Source organism: Lissotriton vulgaris, chromosome 3_1 (genome assembly GCF_964263255.1).
Source record: "Lissotriton vulgaris chromosome 3_1, aLisVul1.2, whole genome shotgun sequence".
NCBI classification, from domain to species: domain Eukaryota; kingdom Metazoa; phylum Chordata; class Amphibia; order Caudata; family Salamandridae; genus Lissotriton; species Lissotriton vulgaris.
In genome coordinates this window covers 299,308,445-299,335,078 of record NC_141689.1, presented here as the reverse complement: position 1 = coordinate 299,335,078, position 26,634 = coordinate 299,308,445, and the positions used below count along the sequence as shown (strand labels likewise).

At 41.8% G+C, this 26,634-nt stretch overlaps 1 protein-coding gene across 1 annotated transcript in view; it reads left to right on the top strand.

Annotated features, from left to right (window-relative positions):
* Positions 1-26,634, top strand: part of PDZD2 (PDZ domain containing 2) — a 997,171-nt gene that overhangs the window by 577,322 nt on the left and 393,215 nt on the right. Inside the window, exon 5 of the mRNA XM_086960493.1 lies at positions 18,444-18,611. Within this exon, the coding sequence (XP_086816619.1) occupies positions 18,444-18,611 (168 nt within the window). The remainder of the gene's footprint in view (positions 1-18,443; positions 18,612-26,634) is intronic.

Below are 26,634 nucleotides of genomic sequence, written 5' to 3'. Positions count from 1 at the left end.
CAGATCAGTCAGCACTCCTCCATTTTGTCAAAGAGGGTCCCTGTTGACATCTCTTCTAGAATTCCTAACACCACTCCTCAGGTTATTCCGTGCGGCTCCTCAAGTTGTTCAGGGTGTAAATAATTTCTATTTAGCATGGCCAATACAGTACTCGGCTGGAAAGATATCCTCTCCTGCGCCACACGGACTCTTTTCCAGTTGCTATTCCAGTATAGTCTGCTTCACGCCAACTTCTCCGATTTTCTCTCCAGAAAGCAATCTCCTGGTTAGACCCTACCAGTTTGCCTTCAGTGTCTTTCACCACTGTCTCGTTGTTCCATTGTTACAGTGAAGCAAGGACTGTTTCCCACTTGTCATCTCTGACTCTGCAGGGTGCTTATTGGTCTGTTTCTTCTTCCAACTCCTGGATGTGGAGCCCTGTGATGTGAAAACCTCCCATTTTCCTTTCTTTTTTTCTGTCATGCCACCACTGTTAAGTAAACAAAATGGAATGGTGGAGTATTCAAGTACCAGGTCACATTTTTATACGAGAGACTCTGCAACTTTTACTGCAGTGTTCCTCATTTGGGCTTCAGGTTATGGCACCTGAAGCGATCACGCGCCTTGGAATCTGCAGGCCCCGTAGATGTGAGGGTTGTGCTTGCCACTGCAAGGAAAGGACTACTCTCCCAGCTTGCTACGCTTTGCAAGTTTGGATGAACAGTGGCACTACAGGAAAATGTTCCTGATGCTTTAAGGTCTGCTAAGGTGTTAAACTCAAGAAAGCAGTAATGTGTGGAGTATCAACATCGCCTCCATTAAGTCCTGCACTGTCACCTGGCTTAGCTTGTATCGGGTAAGGTCCCAGAGAGGTTTTCAGCTCTAGTAAGGCCAATTTTGTCACTCTAATGCATATCTCATGGAAAACTCAAGACACAGCAAAAGGCATTCACCATCAAAGAATTGAGGACTCAACCAAGATCTCCACCAATTTACAGCCATTTTGGGTCCTGAGTGTTCCTCGCGTCGCCGTCGGCCAAGAATTAACAATAAGATTGGTGTTGCTAAAATACTTCGTGACATTAATGGTCTCTGAACAAAATGTCTAAATTAAATTCAATGGAAGTTGTCTGTTTGAGATGTGGACCGGTACAGGAGTTTTACATATTTTCATGGAATGTCAGTGAGTTAATATGTTTTGGAATTTTATATTTTTTAAATGTTACATTGTAACAGGCAGATGCCCGTCAAAATATAAGAATGGGATCATTTTAAATATATTGCTTGGTAAATAGAACTGAAAATGTGGAGAAGGAAATTGGTTTATGAATGTATTGATGATAGGTAAACTTTGAACTGGAGTAATAAATCAAAGCTTTGTCTAAATACATGGACTTAGGAAATGTTGGATCTAGTGCGTCTTGACAGAATGCATTTTCGCAGAGAAAGAAAAACCACTTTATTTGAAGAACACTTGTATTCATGTCTTGCAATCTACGGGAGTGAACTAATTCGGTTTACATAGTTATATTCTGAGTGTTATTCTACTTGCAATGTAGAATTTTATTTGGTTGTACAGATTTTGATATTTATTTATATTCAATTCAATTCAATTCAATAAAACTTTATTTCGGTTTTTGTTCAAACCATAAAAGTACATATACAATAACATCACAGTTCAAAACTCAACTCCAAACACAGCTCCGTTTGTTTTCACCTGGCGAGGACTGCGCTGCGGAATTAATGGTGAGTAGCTGATCACCCTCCTGCTGCCCCTCCATTACTTTGCCTCGTCTTCATGTGTAAGAGGAAACACCGCCGCTTCTACCGTCTTGGCAATCTAAATGACATTCAAGACGTCCGAACAGTCGGTGACCCACAACGAATCATGGCTTCATTTTTGTTGAGACTGATTAATTTTTATGAGAGAGTGAGAGGGATATAGGAGGCGCCCCGCTTTATCCTAAAATGGCGGCCTTTTCTCCCCCTTGTATCTATATCACAGCAATACTCTCCTCCTGGGGAGGCGAGCATTCACTGGCTCTGGCCTCTAGCTGCTCCATTGTTCAAGAAACGCCCACCCTTCGAGCAAAAGATAATAATGGGACCGGCTGAATGAAACACCAAGGTCAGAATTCCCTTGCCTGACCCCAAGATGGCTGCTACAGTAGTCCCTACCACGTTGTGCTACTACTCTGGGACAATAACTGGACTTCGACCTGACCATGATCCTATCCCCCATCATGCTTACCTTTCGGGACTTGGACCGTGTCCAATGGAGCTACCCGATAGCTAAAGAGGAGATGTGTTGTGGACTTCCCCCTTGGCCGTCATCTACCCAGCTGGACTTTGGGCAGACTTTCCTTCGTCTCTATGTCGCATCTCCCTCCTTCTCCTTCACCCTACCCCTTATTCATCTCGTCTTCTATGATCTTTAAATGTTTCTCCGTGGAGACCTAGCTATTTGACTGATGCCCGGTGGAGCTACCTGATAGCTATTGAGGAGATGGGCTGTGGACATCCCCCTCGGCCATCATCTACCCAGAGGGACATTGGGCAGACTTTCCTTCGTCTCTCCGCTTTATCTCCCTCCCCCTTACCCTTTTACATTACCCCCCTACCCTTCGACACGCCATGAACCAACTGATATAACTTGTAACTGATGTATCTTCTGTAACTATGTGTAACTTGTAACCTATGTAACTTTCCTCATGTAAAGCGCTCTGATACCTACCAGTCTAGCCAGCGCAATATAAAACTCAAGTAAATAAAAAATAAATAAATATGATGTTCAATCTATAATTAATATAGATATGATTGCAAATGAAAATAATAGAAACAGTTAAATGATATTTCTTACTATTATTCTTATAATAAATCGGCTGATTAGCCCAGAAAAATTCTTAGGAATGCTGTCAAAACAAGTATTAAGGGAACAACAATTTCCGTAATGGCATATGAAAACAAGATATTTAGTTTTTCTATTTCGTTTTTAGAAAATCAAATTACTAAGTTTGAAAGACAGTTTATTACTACAGTACAAGTTTAAATTTAAAAAAATGTGTTATAAATGCAATCACAATGCTTTGGAAATGATCTGGTTTTCAAATATCTAACGGCTAAGTATTATCTTAATGCGAATAAGTCCAGAAAAGTATTAGCAAACTCATTAAACTTTTGAAAAGAGAAAACTGAGATGAATGCTATTAGGAATACTAAATGGAAGCTTGCGCTTTCCTCAAAAGATATTGATAGTCAATTTCTGTAGTTCTGTGCTAAATTATATGATAAACTTGAAATAGCTATAGATTATATTATAGAAAATGAATTTTCTTGCACTTTATGTGCAGTCTCACCATTTGATGAGTCATGTGATATTCCTATATGTTTGAATGTGGTTAAAGATACTATTAACCCGCTTAACTCAAGCCACATGGTATACCAGCTGAATTTTATAACGTTTTTGCATTGCAGTTAAACCATTGCCTATTACCATTGTGTTGTTGAATTTCAAAAAATGACTGCAGTGATTATTCCTTTATTTCAGTATCTCGTTTTACCTCAATCAAGCAAAGGGCTTAGCTCTACAGCTCCATAACAACCTATATCCCTAATAAACCATTATTGCAAGATCTGTGTCAAAATCATAGCACATCGGTTATCAAAAGTATTAGTCTGTATAAAATGAGATTTATGAGAGGCAGATTGTCTTCTCACAACACGACTCATTTGTTTTATATTGTAAACCGCCGACTACTTTAAGCACTCTCTTGGTCTTTTAGCTCTGTCTGTTGGGAAACCATTCAGTAAGGTTGATTGTCATTTTCTGTTCAAAGCAATGCAATTCTATTCAAACCTGATCAATTATTTTAATATGGTTGAACCTTTACACTTTTAACTGATGGCAAAAATGTATGTTCTTGAGGAAATCATTTTGAAATTTGTTGGTTATCCTTATTAACTTTTTTGTGGAAGAACCCTCTGATTAGTTTTCCAGAGACAGAGATTGGTTTTCAAACCCCCCACCCCCTAGCCCCCACAAACACCAAGGACTCAGTCAATGCGCCCACTCGAATCAGAAACCGGTTTTATGCCAGCCATTTCACAACCCATTGAGCTGTGTTTGAGTGAGATGTGTTTCAGATAACAATTGATCCCATGAAGCATTTCAGGGATAATTAGTGTAACCCACAGACCCCCCCAAACATCTTTCATTAATGAATAATACATTCAAGACCATAGGATGCATTCTAAAGATGTATTTTTAAATTAAAATCCTAGTCTAGAGCACACAATCTAAAATGTAACCACATTGAAGACACATAAAATGGCAGTAGCACCATTCACCAAAAGCGCAAATAGAGGAACTACTCTAACATGATTGCTGTTATAAATCTATAAAAATCGTACTCACATTCTGCTATTTCTAAGCGCTAATGTAATTCTAGCACAGCAGAAAATGAAATCTATCTTGATTTTCCAAGATGGTACGTACCTGCATATCTGTTTAAACAATAGACTTCTATACTCAATGAAATAGCACGGTCTCCTATTCTAGTCTTATGAGGTCAGATGCACGACTGAAGGCTAAGTGCCTCCCAACCAAGTATCCTTCAATTGGAACGTGAGGTATGATTCTATACACCCTGTGTTGCCTGCAGTGAAGATCCAATTAAACCCTAAGCACAATTCTTTCCCATTGAATACTATTTGCACTTCGTATACGTTACAAAGTACTTAAATTATTTGTTGTTCGAAACAGCGACATTCCCGGAAAGCTGGAAGCACGCCAAAATCAACGCCCTCCTCAAGAAGCCCAAGGCAGACCCCAAGGACCTCAAGAACTTCAGGCCCATTTCCCTGCTCCCGTTCCCGGCAAAGGTCATCGAGAAAATCGTCAACAGGCAATTGGCCCGCCACCTGGAAGAAAACAACATCTTGGACCCGTCCCAGTCCCAGTCCGGATTTAGACTAAACCACAGCACCGAGACAGCCCTCATCGCTGCCACAGATGACTTCAGGCTTCAACTAGACAACGGCGAAACATCAGCCCTCATCCTCATGGACCTATCGGCCGCCTTCGACACGTTCTGCCATCGCACTCTAAAGACACGCCTCCTAGAAGCCGGAATCTAAGAGAAGGCCCTTGACTGGACCACCAGAGCGTCCACCTCCCACCTTCCGATCCGCAGCCACCGAGATCATCTGCGGCGTCCCCCAGGGCTCATCCCTCAGCCTGATGCTGTTCAACATCTACATGGCCCCCGTCGCACATGTGGCCCGCCAGCACAACCTCAACATCATCTCCTACACCGACGACACCCAGCTCATTCTCTCCCTCACCAAGGACCCACACACCGCCAACACCAACCTCCACGAGGGAATGAAGTCCGTCGCCGACTGGATGAGGAGCAACTGTCTGAAGCTGAACTCGGACAAGACGGAGGTACTCCTACTCGGACCCACCCCTTCAGCCTGGGACGACTCCTGGTGGCCGACCACATTGGGAACAGCACCAACACACGCCGACCATGCACGCAACCTAGGATTCATCCTCGACTCCTCCCTCTCCATGGCTAAGCAGGTCAACGCCGTCTCCTCCTCCTGCTACAACACCCTCTGCATGCTACGCAGGATCTACAAGTGGATCACGACCGAAACAAGAAAGGTGACACAGGCCCTCGTCAGCAGCAGACTGGATTATGGCAATGCACTCTACGCAGGAATCCCAGCCAAACACCTACGACGACTACAATGCATCCAAAACGCATCCGCCCGACTGATCGTCAATGTCTCCAGCCGCAGCCACATCACCCCCCACCTGAGAGACCTACACTGGCTCCCTGTCGACAAGAGGATCACCTTCAAGCTCCTCACCCACGCACACAAAGCACTCCACAAAGCCAGACCAGAACAGCAGACTCAACTTCTACACCCCTGCCCACCAGCTCCACTCCGCCAGCCTCGCCCTCGCTGCTGTCCCCCACATCCAACGAACGACCTCCGGCGGCAGATCCTTCTCTCTTACCTCGCCGCCAAGACCTGGAACACCCTCCCTACCCACATACGGCAGTCCCAAGACCTGCTCGCCTTTAGAAGACTCTTCAAGACCTGGCTCTTCGAGCAGTAGCAGCACCCCCTCCCCCCAGCGCCTTGAGACCCTCACAGGTAAGTAGCACACATTACAAGTACTCTGATTGATTGATTGATTGATTGTTGTTGTATTAATTCTTTAATGATATGTTTTTTCAAAATTTATTACAGAGTTGAATTCATTTATGATGCTAGTATTATTAAATTGAAGGCGAAATAATTAAAAGACCCTCAAAATTAAATACGTGGGGTAAAATAGAAGCAGGTAAAATGATTAATGCTTCATATATTCTATAATAATTGGTTATGCTTCTTTACAATTTAGAGCTCTATTTTATTTTTTTTAAACGGCCAAATCATTTTCAAATTTTTGCGAAAAAATAAACCTCCAGGAAAACTTTTTAAAAAGCTTTAAGCCATTCAAACTAATAATTACAGATGATTGCTTGATTTCTATACCCTTCAAAATGTATTTCTTTATTTATTTAAGTCGCTTATACAGCGCACGGCTACCCCCGAAGGGGTGTCCCGGCGCTAAGACAGGGGCTCAGGAATATAGAAGCGGATCAGGACAAGTTCAGGACTAAGTTCATGACCTGGAAAACAGCCACGTTTTTAATTTACTGCGAAAGAGGGATTCAGACGGGCAGAACCTAAGGTCAAGTGGGAGGCTGTTCCAGAGTTTGGCAGTCATTACGCCAAACCCTCTGCCGCCCATTCTGGATCGTCGAAAACGTGGCACTGTCAGGAGACGTAGACTGTTAGATCTCAGCGTTCTAATTGATTGAGATACTACCACTCGCTTTTTCAAGTATCCTGGACCAAGACCGTTAAGGGCACGAAAGGCGAGGGTGAGGATCTTGAATTGAATACGGCTTGCAATAGGAAGCCAGTGTAGTTTTTTGCGGTAGGTAGCAACCGACTGCCTGTATGGGATATTGCCAATCAGTCTTGCCGCCGCATTTTGTACAATCTGAAGACGTTCAATCAGATATTGAGGGGCACCGGCGTACAAGCTGTTGGCGTAATCCAGGTGAGATGTAATAAGGGCCTGAGTGATGGTTCTGCGGGCATCTAAGGGGAGATACGGGAAGATCTTTTTGATCATGCGGAGTTTCGCAAAGCAAGCTGAAGTGACCTTGTTAATTTGGGCTTTGCAGGAAAGGAAATCATCAAACTGAAAGCCATGGTTGCGTGCAGAATGAACAGGAGTAGGCGGGGGGTTAACAGAGTTTTCTGGTTAAAAAATAAGACCTCTGGCTTCCTAATTAGATATTGATCCTGTTAGTCTCAAATGCTAAACTTAGTTTCTCTCTAAAATTGTGGTTAATTGAGCCAAATATGGTTAAACATGTTCCTGTGCCACATATCTTAACCATTTCTAATACTAAGTTGATAAAAAATGTATCTAATTATTAGAACTATTTTAGTTTATATTCTGCAATAGCAGTCATAAAACACAATAAATTCAATCATTATTAACACGCTACTATAACAACATTACAATAAAGGTAGCAATAACCTAGATACTGTGAAAGGACATAAATTACAATTTTTATCTTAAAAACAGTGTACTTTTTAAAAACTGTCCAACAGAATAAATAACTGTAATCAAAGATAACATTTGTAAGTTACACACTAGCTGGATCATTCAAGTCACACAGTATTGGTTTAAGATATCTGACTCAAGGGGATTTAAGTAAATTGCAGAAACACATTGTTGGGAATGTGCCCTTTCTGCAGGATTACCCTGGATTTGTTTGCCTTTTTGCTGAACCCTATTTTTGCTGAATATAGGACTCTGTGCATTTCACTCCTTTGCTACCCCGTGGTAAAGTATGTGCCCCTCCTTTCATTTGGTATTCACATGATTGGTTTATTTAATTTGCCTACAAATGCTAAGTAAGTGCGGACATGTAATTTAAATGCTACCAGTGAACTGCAGCACTCATTGTACCATCTACTGCAGTGGCACTTTAAAACATGGCTGCAGGCCTGCCATGTGTAGCACAACTGCAGTTTTAAACTACAAATTTCACGTGCCAACAAAACTCTTTTTGATGGGCCTCACAGGCAAATGTTAGATGACAATTGGGCATAGCCATTCTTTTGTCCCCCCTAGCCATACAAACACCAGTCACAGTGGGCATCCTTTTGAAATTACCATGTTGATACCTGTTTGACAGGGCTGATGAGTACACATATAACATTTGGGACATACTTCAAAGGAGGGAAACAGGATGCCCAAACAATTTGTATGTATCCCCTATGTGGTTGCTGAAAACTCAGCTCTTTTATCTTTTGGACTTATGCCTCTGAGGTTGTGCAAACAGTAAATGTAAATGTGCAGGAATTTATATAGCGCAAATCACCAACCGGTTTCTAAGCGCTTGCTTAGGGAACCCGTCCTGGTATTCCCCTGTGAGATAACCCCGGCAGGGTATCCGCAAGGTGAAAGCCAGGCATCCCGCCGCGAGGGGCCGTTGTGGAGATTAAGCAAGCTATTGCCCAGAGTCGCAGAGTGTGAACCTGTGAATCGAGTAGGCAATCGAACGAGAATTGTCGAGTCCATGGACATTTTTTTTTTTAGGACTCAAGACCCCGCTGAGCCGGGAATTGAACCCTGGTCCCGGGCTCACCTCTGCTTCCAGGTCTGCCTCCTTTAACCAGTGAGCCACACTTCTCACAGTAGTACAGTACCCACCTGAAACTGGATTTGAGTGTTAGATGTAGAAGGACACTAGGATTGCCATAGTACACTCCCTACACACAGCCCCAGTCCTCAGAGCCTACGTTAGTGTGGTTGAAGACTTTGGTTATCTTGAAAAATACCCAATGTGTGTGTGGTTAACCCCAGAAACATTTACCACATTGATTGCTTAGGGCAGCCACAGGGGTCATTCACACCCACTCGCTCGTGCCAGTCATAAATATGACCTCTCTAGGCACCCACTTCAGAAAACTCCTGGACATAAGGTAGAGCAGAAGCCTGCTAGAAGCCACCTGAAAAGAGCCCTGGAACGCTGGAACTGCTATCACTTGTACCAAGAAGAAAGAAGTGGTGTCCATGGGTCATAAGGTTGGTAGCTGTTCAAGCTGCAGGGATACAACAAGTTCAGAGAGGCTTTTCTTGCATCTGCCCAGTTGATCATTGGGCACGTGGGCCTGGACTGGATTCTTACTGATACCCTGTGAGGCTGTAAGTACCTCCCTTGAGGACCTGGGGTCTTTATAAACATTGTCCTGTGGTAAATTGGAACTTAAAGGAGTGAAGTCAGTAGGTAGTCTTTTGCCATTGACAATCCTAGTTTGTGTATTTCTACCTGCGTTCCATTACTATCATTGACACTTTGTGCTTCTTGGCGCTATTTGCACTTAAAACATTTTTTTTAAATCATATCTCCAGTTCCCCTTATTGAAATTTTTTAATTTTTGTGTCATTCTGTTTAATTTTACTCCATTTTTAAGCTCGACCCTGCGAGAGAATGTGCGGGCGCATGGCTCTCTCTTGCGAGAAACTCTTGTTTTGAAAAAGGGCTTGGAGCGCGTTCATTGCTTACCCATTTGTTGGCTTGTGTGGTACTCTTCTTTACTGCCTTGTAATTTGTCACTGCAGCCCTAACATAATTTCCGTTCCTCTCAATGGAGCAGGGACCAAGCACTGATTGATTCAACTTAATAAATGCCTGTCCGCTGCTCCCGAAGTGATTGAGATAATATTTTGTTCTTTTTAACTTCCAGTGCCCTGCAAACAAGGTGTGTTACCAGCGAAAACGTGCCCTGCAGGACCAACAAAATTGCAAATCTTTATTTTCTATAGTTAACTTTCTTTTATTTTGCCGAGTCTTCTTTTCTTACTCTGCACTCATGTTTTCTTTCATTTTTGCTCATGGGTATGAATCTCAAAAGATGAGAATTATGTTATTGAAAGTGATATTGTATCTTTCTTATGTGTAAATTCTGAAATGATGCTTTAAACATAAACATGCAGCACACACCACTCCAATCCACCCCACCTCACCCTACAACAATCCACACTTGACCAATCCAAACCAAACCACTCACCCCAATCCAGTCCTCACCAATCTACCTCACTCCACTCCTCCCAACTTGCCCCACTCCAATCTGCCCCACTCTCCAATTAAAAACAGTCCTCCCCTCTCCAATCCAAAAACAATCTCTCTCTCCAATCTAAAATAATCTGGCACACTCCAGTCCCAAATAATCGGTCCCACTCCAATCTAAAACAATCTGCCCACTCCAATCTTCCCCACTCCAGTTCAAAAAAGTCTGCCCCACTCAGATCCATTTCAATCTGCCCTACTTATCTGCCCCACTCAATCCAAAACAATCCGCCTCACTACAATCCAAACCAATTTGTCCCACTAGAATCTGCCTCACTCCAATGTACAACAATCTTGCTCTCTCTAATCCGATCCGGTCCAACTCACCCCACTCCACTCTAATCCACCACAGTCCACCTCACCCCAATCCACCCCACTCCAATCCAATCCCCCCCACTCCAATCCACCCTACTCCTTCCCAAACCCATCCAACTCCACTGCAATCCGCCCGCTCCAATTCAAAACAGGCTGCCCACTCCAATCTGCCCCATACTAATCTGCCCCATACAAATCCTAAAGAATCTGCCCCACACAATCCAAAACAATCTGCCCCCCTCCAATTCAAAACAATCTGCTCCACTCCCATCTGCCCCAGTCAATCCAAAACAATTTGCCCCAACTCCACTCTAGCCTACTGCAATCTAAAACAATCCACCCACTCCAATCCACTGACCCCACTCCAATCCACCACACCCCGTCCCAATAAAATCCACCCACCCCAATTCAGGTCACCCCACCCTAATCCGATCCACCTCAGTCCAATCCACCCCACTCAATCCAATCCACCTCACTCAAATCCAATCCACCTCACTCAAATCCAATCCACCCGCCTCAATCCAGTCAACTCCACTCCAATCCAACCCACCTCATGCCAATCCAAACCATTCCACTCCACTTCATCCCACCCCACTCCAGTCCACCCCACTCCATCCCAATCCAATCGGATCCACCCCACCCCAGTCAACCACACCCCAATCCAGTGCATCTCACTCCATTCTAATCCACAATATCCAGTCCACCAACTCCAATCCACCTCACTCAACTGCAGTCCGATTCAACCCACTCAACCCCAGTCTACACCACGCTGCCTCAATCCACCCCACTCCCCCCACTCTGCCCCAATCCAGTCCACCCCAGTTAATTCACCCCACTTCAATCCACTCCAGTCCAATCCGCCCCTTCCACTCCACTCTAAATCACCCACTCCATACAACCCTACTCGAATCCAATCCACTCCACTTTACCGCAATCCAATCCAATCCCTAATCTAATCCACCACAATCCAATCCACCTCACCCCACTTCAATCCTCACCACTGCAATCCAATCTACCCCATCCAGTCCAAAAAATTCCAATCCCCTCCACTTAATCCAACCCACTCTACTCCAATCCTTTCCACCCCAATCTACTTGAATCCAATACACCCCACCCCACCCCACCTCCTTCTATGACACCACTCTACGAAACTGCACTCTGAAACTCTCTGACACTGAATTCTACTACCTCTACTGCCCCTACTCTACTTTACAACATGTTACTCCAACAAATTCAGGCTACAGACAGTCTATTCCCACCCCCCACTCCACTCTAGGAAACTCCACTAACTTTTAGCCATACTGAACAGCAGCCACACTGGTGTACAACATGGCAAAACACATTGCCAAAGCCAATAGCTCTATTATAGGTGAGTCCTATAGGCTTTGCCAATGCTTGTTCTAATTTATTTTGGGTTTTCTAATGTTTTGCATTTCATCTCTATAACTGTTTTTAGCACTTCATGAAGACTTTACTCATTGCCCTGGAGCTAAGCCTATCTGCTCTGTTTCATAGCTATCAGTGAGTTCAGCTCAGGGATATTTATTGACTTAGTGGTTCACCCTGACAAGGATTGTGGTTATTACCTGAGGTGGGTACATACCCCTTCAACTTGTACCCCAATTTCTTACATACACTAAATGCATCATATGTTGCAGAAATTAAGCTTCACAAAGGCATCAATAAGAGAAAATCAATCTTTGGGATTCTTTAACTGATAAGGCATCATCACTCTACATGTAGTTAGCAAAATGTGATCATAGACATATGGGACAATGTCAATGGTAGCCTATTGTCCTATACAGCTGATAGTTAACATATGAGAGCTGACGGATGGCTTGCCAAGTTCAGTTTCCTCTCTCCTCAAGGAATTGTAGAGAAAGAGTACTCTCTTAACATTAATATTCTCAGCTATGCTGACTTCAAAGGGTTGTTCAAATATATCTAGGTGACCAATTGCGAAACATATTTCTAATGTACTTGAGCCATGGAAAGCTGTATATGGAATTTAAACTTAAGCAATTGAAAATAATGTATTGCGTCGATTTGGTTATATTTCTGGATCATACTGTGAACAATAATGGATCATATCTTCCAGATAATGGATATCCTAGCTCGTAATGAGACGTGAAATGGGATGAACCCTAGAGTAAGCACAGGAGCCTCCTTCATCACAGAATCACTTCCACCTGGAGCAGTTTCACATTTACACAGTACAGTCCCCCAGACACAAGTCCCAAACTGGGTAATTGAAATACACTTAAAATTATAAATAGTTTTAATCCCTTTCACAGATTTACTCCCAATTTTAGAAGCAACATTTGTGACCGCTCCTTAGGATTTAATAAATTGCACATTGCTACATTATAACTGATTGTTTAATTTCAAAGTGTCATCAAAACAACTCGCCTACTTAAAACATTTCAGGAACTACTACATGAGCACTTTTAAATATTGACTCTTTGTTTTATCTTGGTATGTAAGGTTTTTTTAAAAAAAGGTTTGTTATGACAACTCTCACCTCGATCTTGATACTAATACTCAGTTATGGAGCTCCTCCTTTGTTGTGGGCATTATCACTTGATCATTACAAAAAAAGAATACAGTTTAAAATAATAAAAACTTCTCATAAAACAGCAATTTAAAAATAGTAGTTAACACCTTGGGTGCTCCAGGCAATTCCCGCTGGGTGCTGTTACTCCAGATTTCCCATTGTATGTGACAAGGTCAACTCGTCATAAGCACAGGGCAGGTAAAACCCATGACGAGTTGACCTTGTCATGAGCACTGAAGAGGTTAAAAACATTTGATCCCAAGACCCTTTAGCAGCAAACTTAATTATGAATAAATCAGATAAGTCATAATTCATCTGTCAGTGTGTTCTTATGTGGGCATAGTCCGATTCAGAAACAGTTACAATACATCCGCATCAATACAGACCTATATGCGCAATATCGAGATCATAATCTACTCCCCAGAGCAGATTTGATTATCTTTGATCTCCTCCACCAAGCAAATAACAAATATCTGGAAAAAGCAAAAACCAACCACCTCGTAGTGTCAGATGAAAATATTCTAAATGCCTCGACTGGCCTACTACAAGACAGTAGCCTACAAACTGGTACAATCCATTGTCTCCTATGGTCATTGTATGCATGGCAGCCAATGTGTTTGTGTTATATTACAGACTTTGGACACCTCAGAAATTAAATTATTTAGAGCTAAACTGATAGATAGCCTGTCATGCCCTTAAAACATGTATTGCATAAATGTTCTAAAATTTTTGATTACAAATTCCTGTTATGGCTCATAATTATAAAAATGTTATATATTACAAACGGGATCTATTGTACGTTGATCATTTGTAAAGCAAAGTATCCTTCCTCTTTATTACATTTGCTGCAAATTAAATTATTTGAATTACAAACAGCATCTGGTATTCAAATTACCACTTCAAGGGCCAGATGTAGGTCGACATTTACCGACCGGTAAATGGCTTTTCTAGATGTAGGTGGCCTATTTTACCGAATCGGTAAATTTACCGAATCTGTAAATTTACCGAATCGGTAAAATACCGAATCGGTATTATCACCGATTCGGTAATTTTGAGATGTAGGTGGGACTCTTCTGAGTCCCACAGGCCTTACCGAATCGGTATTTTACCACCCAATCCATTTGGGTGGTAAAATACCGATTCCAGGTGTGTATGCACATGTGTGCATGCACACCTATGGCATGTGACAGACAGACATGCCCTAAGGGCATGTCTGTGTGCCACATGTCCCACATGCCTGAAATCGGGGTGCTAGAGGGTGTCAAAGTGACACCCCCTGCACCCTTGCAACATTCGGTATTTACAGAATCCGTAAATACCGATTCGGTAATGCCCATTGATTCCTATGGGCTTCAATGCCCATAGGAATCAATGGGCATTACCGAATCGGTATTTACCGATTCGGTAAATACCGATTCTTACAGAATCGGTAATTCAATTACCGATTCTATCTACATCTCCCCCCTTCTATTTTACCGATTCATACATACAGAATCGGTAAAATTCGGTATTTATGAATCGGTAAAATATACTTACCTACATCTGGCCCCTAGTTCGAAGGATGCTGAGTTGCTGTCTGTTCATACGAAGTGAACTTGCATTACTTTCACCAGAAAACGTGGTAATATTTTTTATAAACTTGATATTCCATCATATGCCCCACTTTTTGTCTGGTAGTCTCTTGCTGGTTAAGTCGATATTTGCAAAAAACACAGTTGATGGACAGAATGCAGAATAATGTCTTGCATTCACCCCAGTACAAAGATCTGGGCCTAAATCCATCGTTTTTTTTGCACTCCACACCACCCTAGGTCAGACAATGGCTATATGCAAATCAGCCTTGACCATGTGCCTCATGGGAACAGTCCAGCCCGAACTACCAAGCCATGTCTTTCCTAGACCGGAATCAAGCATCCAAGGACCGGGTTCTGGCTATCAGACTTCTTCAGCCTGGATAGCTTGACTCCAGTGGTGTGGAGAGCCTGGGACTCACGTCTGAGCATACCCAGCCCACTCAGGGTGAGAATTACAAAAAACAGAGTTGATGGACAGAATGCAGAATAATGTCTTACATTCACCCCAGTACAAAGATCTGGGCCTAAATCCATCGTTTTTTGCACTCCACACCACCCTAGGTCAGACAATGGCTATATGCAAATCAGCCTTGACCCTGTGCCTCATGGGAACAGTCCAGCCCAAACTACCAAGCCATGTCTTTCCTAGACCGGAATCAAGCATCCAAGGACCGGTTTCTGGCTATCAGCGTTCATCAGCCTGGATAGCTTGACTCCAGTGATTTGGAGAGCCTGGGACTCACGTCTGAGCATACCCAGCCCACTCAGGGTGAAAATTGCAAAAAACACAGTTGATGGACAGAATGCAGAACAATGTCTTACATTCACCCCAGTACAAAGAAGTGCTAATCAATTCGAAGAGGAGTTACAGCAAGTCAAACACTCGAATCAGTCAGGGGCGGGGAAACAGCGATGCAGGTGGGAGTTTCTGCTGAGCAGCCGAAAGAGTGTAAGTATAGTGGGATTTGAACTGCATCATTAATAGAAGCTGCTTCACTTCATACTTCACATTATTTTAGGTGGTCTTTAAGATGCAATCCTACTGAGGTATGCCCTATGGATACATTCTCTTACTTTTAGCCCGCTTAGCTAGTCTGAAGTGAGAAGTTACATGTGACTTTACCTAATAGTCTCAATGCTAAAATCATGTTTACCATATTTGAGGACTACTATGTTACAGTTCTTCCTGGGATCTGTTAGTTTGCTCTTCAGGCCACCTTCCATTTTCCAGAGATTTCCTTGGTGATGTCTTTTCGTCTTGGCTTGTTTCAATTGAAATGAGTAATTGTCCAGCTTTTTCAATCCACACAGAACACAGTATTATTCATCTTACTGTTAAGGATAAGCAGTAATGCCATTAACAGCTACAATACTGGGAAAATAATCTATAAAGCCCAATTTCCGATATTTATAGATTATTCTGATGCCTGCAGTATCTGGTATCAGACTACCCACCATGTGTTTTTGACTGCATTTAATATGAAGGTGAACTAGGAAACCCAGGCTCAGTTTAGCTGATAGTAAACAGGAAAATGAAGACTAGTTCAAGAATATTTGAATCTGTAAAAGCACCATGTTAAATGAATATAAACTTTAACATCACCACTCTCCTCCCACATTTAAAGAGAGCCTTTGGCAAAAGGTGTTCCATAACTTTATTCGAGTTAAGAAGTGTGCCTGGCCTTCTGTGGAGAGGCCGCAAATTGGGCTAATTAGCCTTTCATAAGTAAGAAAGGCTGAATAATAAGCCATTTCAATCAGTCCACCTTGCAGGCAAGGTCACAGAGGTGATGAAGCATTCTTCTTTACTCTCAAGCATGAGATGGGATGTGTGCCTTTAGGATGAGTCTATCCTTTACTGAGAGTGTAGTGCTTCCAGGGAGATTGAGAGGCTGGGCCCACACACAAAAACTTTTAATTGGGATGGTGAATTCAGGGTTCCCAACTTCAGACTCCGACCTCTCGTGACCTTGTAAAGGGCAGCAAAACTCTCTCATGAAAGATGAAAACTGAGTGAAATCGGCGTCTTTGAGAAAGAAGCAACGCGGATTATCAGAGGTCACGTCGCATCTTGGGATCTTTCCTCAAGGGCATGACCTCTGAACCAGCCTCTCAAAATGGTAAACTTTAATTATTGGACCAAAGACCAGGATTTTTATAGAGCCCGGTCTCTTAATAGCTGATGCTTGAGCAAAGCTATCAGATGCTCCCTAATAAAATGTAAAATTGGCCTTTTCAAAGATGCTAACTCCAAACCTTAACAGCAACCGCTCATGATGAGTCTGACATCGGATTACGGATACACTGTTTGTGCTTGTGTCTCTCTTACACACGTGTTTCTTTTATATAGTGCTTTATGTTCTACCTCTTACATAGCAGGTGGTAATTATCTGGTTTACCTGTACTCAATTTTCCCGCGTTGAAGGAAGGAAGGCTGGCTTAGCCTCACTGCGATTCTAACTTGTGTGTCATGGTATGTACAATAAACAGAGATTGAGTTAGTCAACCTAAACAGCTTTTTTATGCAGTTGAGATTCATCTCGGAGGACGGTTATACAGACCACATTTCTTTCACCTTCTCAAGACCTTCTAGAAACCCATGTGATATATGACGATATACACTGAACAGTTGTGTGTGTGTGTGTAGTGTGGCACCACTTTGAGACCTGGTTACATAAATCATGGAATTTCTGGGGATGGGTGGGACTTGCAACGAGGACAGTTTGTTAGCCTACTGAACCGTTGATGACAATACAGGTTTGTGCTGTGATAAGTCGGTGGGCTTCGTACACTGGCATGTATATCATATACTGTGGAATCACTATACAATCAGCTGTGTAGTGATTAGAAGTGGTAATATAGAGCTTATTACAAAAGTTTCGTATATATCAAATTTCATACCAGACTGCTGCCGCCTCTGTTGTAAACGATCAGTGTTACTATTACCCTATATTAGCAGTACTCAGTTGGCTTTGTAGGAGTTCACACTCGTAGCCTATAGATCGCTGCATCATCAACAAATGTGTTTCACTCCGTTCTTTATCTTCCCAGATAAGTGAGCAGTGCACTGAAGCTGCAGAAAATACACAATATTACAACTAGTGTGTTATTGAATGAAAGGGGGAAGTTTCAGTTGAGTGCAGCATTCAACTGTGAAACTTAATCAAAATGTAGAATCATGTAGGGTCAGTCTACAGTCATGCCAGCCACTGTATTTATGTGAACGAGGAAGGCGTACGAGCTTCCAAAAGGCGTTTTTCCATCGCTACACCTTATTGGATGATACTTTCAAACAGACCCCGACGTTCTGTTTCTACATTGGGACAAATGTTCTTTGCGATCTCTTACTAGAATCAAGTATGTTGTGGACACGAATAGAAGTATTGTGATCCTTTGTCAAAAGGAAACATTTTTTAAATTTTCCGCTCTTTAGCGCCTTTCAGACATTCACTAAACTTAATAGCGAACACATACTTTTCAATTTACCGACTTGGAAAATTATCTTACATCTCCCTGCTCTCAATTTGTACCACCCAAGAGATATTCAGCTTTTGAGTATGAACCAGTTATGAAAATAAATGTGTGCCATATGTGCCTGAATATTTCCACCTCAGTCTCATTGTTTAATTATCATTCGACTAAAAGTCTGTAACTGTAGTCTGGAAATGTGTTGCCTTAGTGTAAGTTTCATCTAGGGAGCCCGTAAATTTCCTAGTACACAGAGATCCCGTTAAAAGTTGATTACACATGATTTAAATCTCCCGGGAATCAATATCTCATGCAGCTTGTATTCATTCCACACAGGGGCCCACCGGAGTCGACTGCAGCAGATTTCCATCCACAAGCTTGCCCGACTTGGTGAGCACCTGCGCGCTTCAAGATCACTCGCCTTCCTTTGATAATAAAGAAAACGTGGAACCTGATGGAGAAGACCTCAGCAGGCCTGGCACCCCATTACAAGAAAAGGCAACTGTAAGTGTGCCTGCGCTAATCTGTTCATGCTGTCTTTGGAACTATTTGAGGAGCATATTCAGTGCAACATGTTTCTATGATTGCAGGGCAGTTACCTATAGGATATACCGTTCTAGGATTAGTTGATTAAGTGAAGCGGAGAGAAGCAGACTGAGAATTGGATTATGTTGGCCAGAATTGGACTCCTCTTAGGAAATCCAACAGATAGACTTTGAGTATGCAAAGGAACCGACGTATTTTTCGCTCTCGAATTGATGTGTAGCATTTTCCGACCCCGATGGCACTATTTTGAATTGTAACTTTAACCCCTTCACTGCGGCGGCTATTCCGCCGCAGTGCTAAGGGGGCGGGGCGGAAGAGCAGCGGGCGCATGCTGGTGATGAAACCGCTCTGTCACCAGCGTCGGTTGCGCTGTGCTTATGACGGAGCGGTTCCGTCATGGCCCCGCCCGCTCAATAGAACGCTCAGCGCAGGCACGGAATTCGCTCCGCGCATGAGCGGCGGGCGGGCCATGACGGAACCGCTCCGTCATCAGCACAGCGCCACCGCAGCTGATGACGGAGCGGTTCCGTCATCAGCACGGAAGAGGTTAAGTGCCTGCAGCATGATATCTGGTCGCCCATCACCCTCTCATTCATGACTATTTAGATTGGCAGATGATTGCACTCTGTGCTGCTGCCTTCCGCACTGATTGTGTGTGGACAAAGCAAGAGGCAGGTGCCTAGTTCCATATAATAAAAAAACACATAAAGTGTGTCCCCCTACAAACCATAGCAGATGGTGGGAGCGAAAGATAACGGAAAAGGCACACTCTCTTGGGGAACAATCGGGACCTTGAAGGTAATATGTTTCAGTTGGCAACTAAATGCAACTCACCAGGGAAACCTCCTGAAGATGAAGTTAATTTGTGAACTCTATATCAAACCAATTGCGGCATTAATAAAAATGTATTTTACAAAAATGTTGACAGTGCATTTAGATTCATAAGTGCCTTCGTGAAATTCATCTTCAAAACAAATAGTACTTGAGACACACTTTTGACAAATAACTGCTCAGTATTCGGGCTTATTTTTAAGGGTGAGGCTCACAAATTTCCAGGACCATATTGTTCACCCAGTAACTAATGTCACCATAATGAGAATCCTCAATAATGTCTCTGTTTACTTATGGTGGATTGGCCTCCTGAGGGTGTACACACGTCCTCTGCAATCTCTCTGGTAACTGGTTGCACTACGTGTATATCATTGTGAATATGCAGCAATGCTTCTAAAACTTCACATGAGTTCACCAAACGGGATAATGTGTTCAAAACAGTTTATTGCGATTGGGTATGGTGCAGCATCCAAAGCCTGCTATTTACTGCACTCTGGTTGCGAAGACCTACCTTGTCTGTCGATACTAGTTTGTGCGATTGGTTCAAGATGATGATGCCTATTAGCAAAACTGGCTTAATGCAGCTGGCTGCTACTTGTAATACAGCTATGCATGTTTGACTTAAGTCATCATTTCATCTCAGAAGGGTTTTGGGGGGAATTTGTTGAAATCAGTTTTAATTTTATATTAATGACGAGTTGGTGCTTATAAATTGTTGCTCTTTATTACACACTGTAGATAAGTCCCTAAGTAGGACTGTCAGTAAAGGTGGTTGATGTTGCTATGTTTAATTTGTGATCTTGCTCTCAAACCTAGCCGTCTAGTCACACACATTGCTGAGTGAAGTCTGAGATAGCAGGTACTGGGAAAAGTAATGCAGCATGTGTTTAGCATTTCATGGATTTGGATCCACGTGGAAGTTTCACGCTAGAGCGTTGTACCATATCACGCTCTATTTACCGTGAAATTTCCTTACGATGTGCAAGCTTTAGGTGGTTCTACTATGTCATTGTCCGTGACAGCACTACTGTCATGGTGAATTTTAAAGGATTTGTGCTCTCAGATAAGAAACAATATGAAGGAAAACACATGCCTACAGTTGTGGTACCATTTATGGAGTCAGATTTCTGTAGCCAGTTATCGATTGTCATGTATTTCTATGTTCCCAGTTCAAACATTCAGCACCGTACTGTATAGAGCTACTGCAGATCAATTGCTTATTGCTGGCATCCTGTGTTGTGTTTTCATAACCAGTTATAATTTTTACCCAGAGTATGGTAGCTTCAACAGATCCTCACTGTAGATTTAAACTTTAAGTCTTGTTTCTAATATATTTAATGCTATATCTATATGGAATGTATTTGTAATTGTTTTATTTTGCTCTTGTAGTATTGCAGAACATTCATTTGAAAATTAAAGTCACATATAGCAATGGTGACTACTATGACAAGATGTTCTTGACTGGCCATGATTTAAGCAGTATTGTGAATGGGGGCTCCTTCAATATGCTTCCAATCATAGGAAATAAATCCTATCCCATTTCTTTGCCTGCAAATATAGGACTCACTGGGACTTTTACTTTGTGATCCACCATTGGAATGTTCTTCTAGTAACGTAAGTCTTAATACTTTTGCAAGTAAAAGGGGAGATTTATTAAGATCTAAGAGCGAGCAAGATAATCCAACGTTTTCTCCAAATCCCCTTTGGTTGAAGACGGTGAGAGTTTTAACCAAGTGGATATATTTTCTTTTACTCGGCCTTTCCATCAGCATCTGTTGGAAAAAAAATGCAGAGTCACATTGTTAGACGCATTTAGTAGGACTAATTACTATCTAATTTAGCTGAGAATACAATTTTAAGCACTGTTTTAGATTTGATTAATTCAACTGTTTGGGTTTGTAATTGTAAGCAAATGTAAGAAAAACGACAAAAACATCAACAAACAAAACCTCATGCTGATATTAGATCATTCATGTTTTAGATCCATATTTGGTTTAACATTTCACATCTGGATGTGTGTTCTATGTTTTTCATGGCTGTGGAACCCACAAAGGTAAAACTAAATTCTTAAATATTAATTCAGAGCTTGTTTCTAGACATTTTGTCTGGGCAGCCAGACAGAAACTGTCACTCTTTTTGCTATCAAACATGGATTGCCTGGATTAGTAACACCATTTGTACTGAAAGCTATAACCTCCATTTATTGATAATGTATTGCAGAAGAGATATTTTAATCTCCATATCATGTTAGACTTTACACCTGTTTCATGATATCAGTCAATGTTGCCTCAGTTGCTTTAAAATGGAAAGCCGGCTCCTGTGTCGGTTCTAGGGATCTGTCATTGAGCAGTTTCCCAGATTTTAACCCGCAGCCAAAACAAATTCAAATCTTACTGCGATGTGTTTGTTCCTTTTAAGGTCATTTTATAGTATTGCAAATCTGAGCTACAGCACTAATTGCCTATTCTTTTAACTTCGTTGAGAGGGATCAACACTTAGCAACTTAGGCTGTTGAATGGTCGGCTTCTGGCTTTTCATGTATCTACTTTCTATGTTGTGTATGTAGTAATGATGTCATTGGTATTTATTGCTTTGGGAGAAAATAGTTTAGCTTTAATTTAATTTGAATCATTTCTTGACACCAAGGAATTTTAAACCCTTTTGTGTTTCTTTCACATGGTAACTTCGCTCGATGTTAATTATCTTCATGCCTAAAATGCTGTAGGTTTGCCAGCATTGTGATATGTCTCCCAGCTGTTTCTCTTTCCCATCTGCTTTCATTATCTCTGCATTACTGATGTTGTTTTTGTGTCCATTCATGGTAGTATTAAGGAGCTGTGGCTTTGAGTTACTCTCTTACTTCACATGAGCAGGACACCCTCTTTGCAGTCCTGGGCTCTCATATAACAACCAGATGAATTCTCAGATTTGAGGGCTGATGTTTGTTTTGATTGAACACATTGGACTATTGCACTTGATAACAAGGATTTGTTACAGAAAAGATCAGGACTGGAAACACAGTCCCTTGTCCATGTGTTTGAAGGTAGACAGCTTACTTTTGTTGTCAAATGTTTTTATTATGATTTCATTCCTGTTTGTAAAAACAATGATGCAAACAATTGAATAGTTCATTCATTTGCAATCCCTGCTCCTCGTCCATGGTTAGATTTATTTGGTTATCTTCTACATTGAGCCTTGTGGTGGGAATATTATTAAATCTAATCCCACCTGTGTTTTGTTCATCTAGTGACTGTCACTATATATAACATTCGCTTTTTAAGTCTTAGCCAATGGTTATTGATTTCATTACCCATTGAGTTACCTGCCTGAGTTTGACATCTATCCTATACTTCATTAATGTTAAGCTACTAACAGTGCAGAGGTATTCATGCACATTGATCTCATGGGAAGAGCATTTTAAATTCAAAAGACTCCTCAAAGTCCTTTTCCTCGATCGCTCCCTAGCGAACCGATAGGATCCACCCAAGTGCCTTAGCAGGCACATCACTTGACTTCGACTCTGTGTCCTGTGACCTCGACCTCCTACACCTACTGGACCCCTACCTCGTTCCCTCCTCCCCGAATAAGAAGGCCTATTGGCTTCTCGTTATGTGTGATCTGCACTCGCCACGTTTCTTTTCGTTCTATTTGCTACTCTTCATGTTTGAACTCTACTCGTCACGAATCACTATGTTCTACTATGGTCTCCTCTTTGCCTGATTGCGTCTTTGATATATGTTGTAAAGCGCTCTGATACCCTCGGGTCCATCTAGCGCTATATAAAACTCCTAAATAAATAAAATAAATAAACATTTGTGATCTAGGAAGGTAACTCTGTGTTATTTCTTAGTAACATGACTGCATTTTGTTACTTATTGGAATGACAAAAAATCAAATAAAATACATGTCCCTATTTATCTGTTAGACATGGAGAGTGGGCGATTGATGGCAGTTCAAGCTAACAGTAAGCATGGGCGAATTTTGCGAATCTCGCGTTCGCGAATTTTGCGGATTTGCGAACTCGCAATCCGCAAAATCCGCGAATTCTCGCGAATTTGCGGATTTTTTTTTTTTGTGTTCGCGCGGGTTTCTGCCAGTTCGCGAGGGTTTTGTACAATTTCGCAAAACGCGAACTTACCTGTCGGGTCGCAAGTTTCGCGAACTTGTTGTTTCTACGTGTCCAGCCTGTTTGGGACACTCTTCTTCATCACTGCCACTCTCTGTCACCACTGCCACTCTCTGACTACTCATGCCACCCTCTGGCCCACCCATGCCACCCTCTGTTTCATCACAGCACCCTCTGGTTGTCCAGTCAGTGTACATTATTGTGGCAACGCAAGCACACCTTCCCTGCCTCAAGTGACCTGAATTAATTTGGGGCTGATTAATGTGTCACAGAATATTTTTTTAGCTGGCACCTGCTTCCTTAGTGCTTCCTGATTAGTGATCTTTTGCACTTGCTAAGTGCTTTCATTGTTGCAAAATTAGTTACAACACCTGCCCTGCCCCAACTGACAATAATGAATTAGGGGCTGATTAATGGATTTGAACCTCCAGCCTGGCTCCTGCTTGTCTCCCTTAGCTGTAATTCAGGACCTTTGTGGCATATGTGTAACTATTCTGAGGTTCAGAGCAGGGTCACATAATAGTTGCAACTGGCAACTGAACTCTGGAGGGGCCCCTCAGGAAGCACTACAGGAAATGGCTACTAATGATGAGCCTGAACTTTTGAACCTGGTAAGTAGTTTCAGTTTTGCTAAGATCGTATTTCTGCAATTTTGCGCTTATTCGCGGGGCGCGAAGTTGTACTGGGAAGCCGCGAACTCACGCGAACAGTGCGAGCAAGCCATGAAATCCGCTGCTCGCGGATTTGCGGATTTTGCGGGAGATTCGCGAATCTCGCGGATTGCGAATTTACCGAAAATCCGCAAAATCCGCGAGCAAAACGGATTTTCCGCCCATGCTTAGCTAACAGTGCCTGCTAGACAGGTGAAATGAATTCTTTTCAGAGAAAATACCCTTTTATACTTGTCTCGATAGCATTTGTTAATTGCATTGAAGTCCATTTTGGTCCTTATGTTGAGGAGGAGTCTGATAACCTATTTTCCCTTCATTTACTACTAGATGATGAGACCAATTGAAAAAATCCTGATACATGGTTAGCTAGTGGAAGGTAATGTCTATAAAGTAACTGCTTTGATAGCTTCTGTGTTACACAACCTGTAAATTAGGTGGTATTTTAGTTGATTTCAACAAGATTGTTATCCATGAAGTATCAATGAAAACTAAACCCAAAGAATTAACTTTCAGTGAATGATCTATAGACCTCTGTTCCTTGGTGTACAGTGTTGGAAACAAAAATTACATAAACTCTAGAAGACACAATTTCAAATCAAGGGTGGTAGATTCAAAATATCATTTAGTGTAATGGTGCAAATGTATCTATTGAAATTACAGTTTGTTTCCCAGATCCAGTTAAAGTGTATGAGATTGTAGGCATTGGGCAGTAGATGTTCAGTAAAAAATAAGAAGAGGAAATTGCTTGTTTATGTAGAAATACTCTTTGAAACCATGTGGCACCCATAAGGTAAAATAAAACTGCATCTTCACAGTGAACTTGGATTTTCTCCTATTCACTTATTTAGACGTCTAAAATGCTACATACAAGCACTATTTTTGTAATTAATTTTTTAATATATGTTTGTTTATCAGTAAGTAGTAGGCATGTGTAAACATATACCTTTCAACATAGAATGAAAACTATGCATCTGCCAAAGGAACATTCAAAACATATCCATTACACTTATTTTTCTTTTAAGTTTACGATCTCTCAGGGGATATTTTACTGACCTAGTAACCTGGTCACATGTCAACATTAAGTAATTCAACATTAAGTTTCAACATATTATCAACATCACCAGAGTTATAATCTACGTTTCTCCAGAGTCAGTCCAAAATTCATTGCTGCATTTTATTGCAGTTAGAAAAACTACATGATGATTCAATTCTCCTCTCCATATGACTTGTTTATGTTCAAGATGGTCCTATGTTTGGGATGGTCCGTTAAATGCCAGATGCATAACAGCCTGGTCCTGTGCTAAGCTATCATTAATGTACTAAGTTTCTTAGGAGTTTCTTAAGCTTTCGCCCAAAGGTGTCTCTTGCCAGTATTGCACCTGTAGTCCACAAATTTTGGCTACATTTTTCTTTTTTGTCTTACCCCCAAAATGATTGCCACATGTACTATTTAGAGTTCAGAGGTAGTTCCCCTGTAATCGACTACAACGTTATTACATTCTCAGTCCAGAAGACTAAAGCCATCATTGGTCTCTCTGTTTATGGTGAGAGCTCTGGGTGTTTAATATTAATAGAACATTTGAATGTTGAGACCACCACTGAATACAATAGTGTATATCCGCACTGAAAATGGCTGGTTTAGGACTTCTACGTCAACATTCCATTGTTTGTCTTTATCTTTCTTCCTGTTAATTTGTAACATTCTACCCTCAATGGTTGGAGTGTTCTAATTGCATGATAGTCCTTCTTCCCTTTTGCTACTCCTATTGTTAAGGGCCCTCTCCCTCAGTATAGACCCTTGCCCTCAGCATGGGTCTACAAGTCTTGTCCAGGGCCTTTAACTGGTCTAGCCCTCAGCAGTGGGCTAGTATGCTATAATTTACAGACCTTAACAGAACCCCCACGACTTAACGAATAGGAGATGTTAAAGAAATGCAGTACAGAGTCAATGCCATGAAGGCTCTCAGCAAATGGAGGCCTGGTCAACAAGGTTTAGGAAAGCACAGTTCTATACATCATATGAAATAGGTTTGAAAGAAAACAGTGCTATGTCAGTGTGTAATCGAATGAAATCCCACATTCTGCGCGTTGTGAATTATATACAAAAACATAAATGCACAAACATTCTCCGCAAGAGTGCAGCAGGAAAGGCTGAGCATAAAGAGGGTAGCAGCCAGACACATGCTACGAGTTAGCTGATTTCTCAAGGAATGGAGAAGAGAAGTGACAAGCTGCAAAAGACAGCATAATTTAATTAGCTCTGCGGAGCTGCCAAATGAAAGATCAGAAGAAAAGAAGCGCAGTAGAAAACGAACTGTTGGCACAAGCTCCTGGGGAGTTTTGAAGATATTTA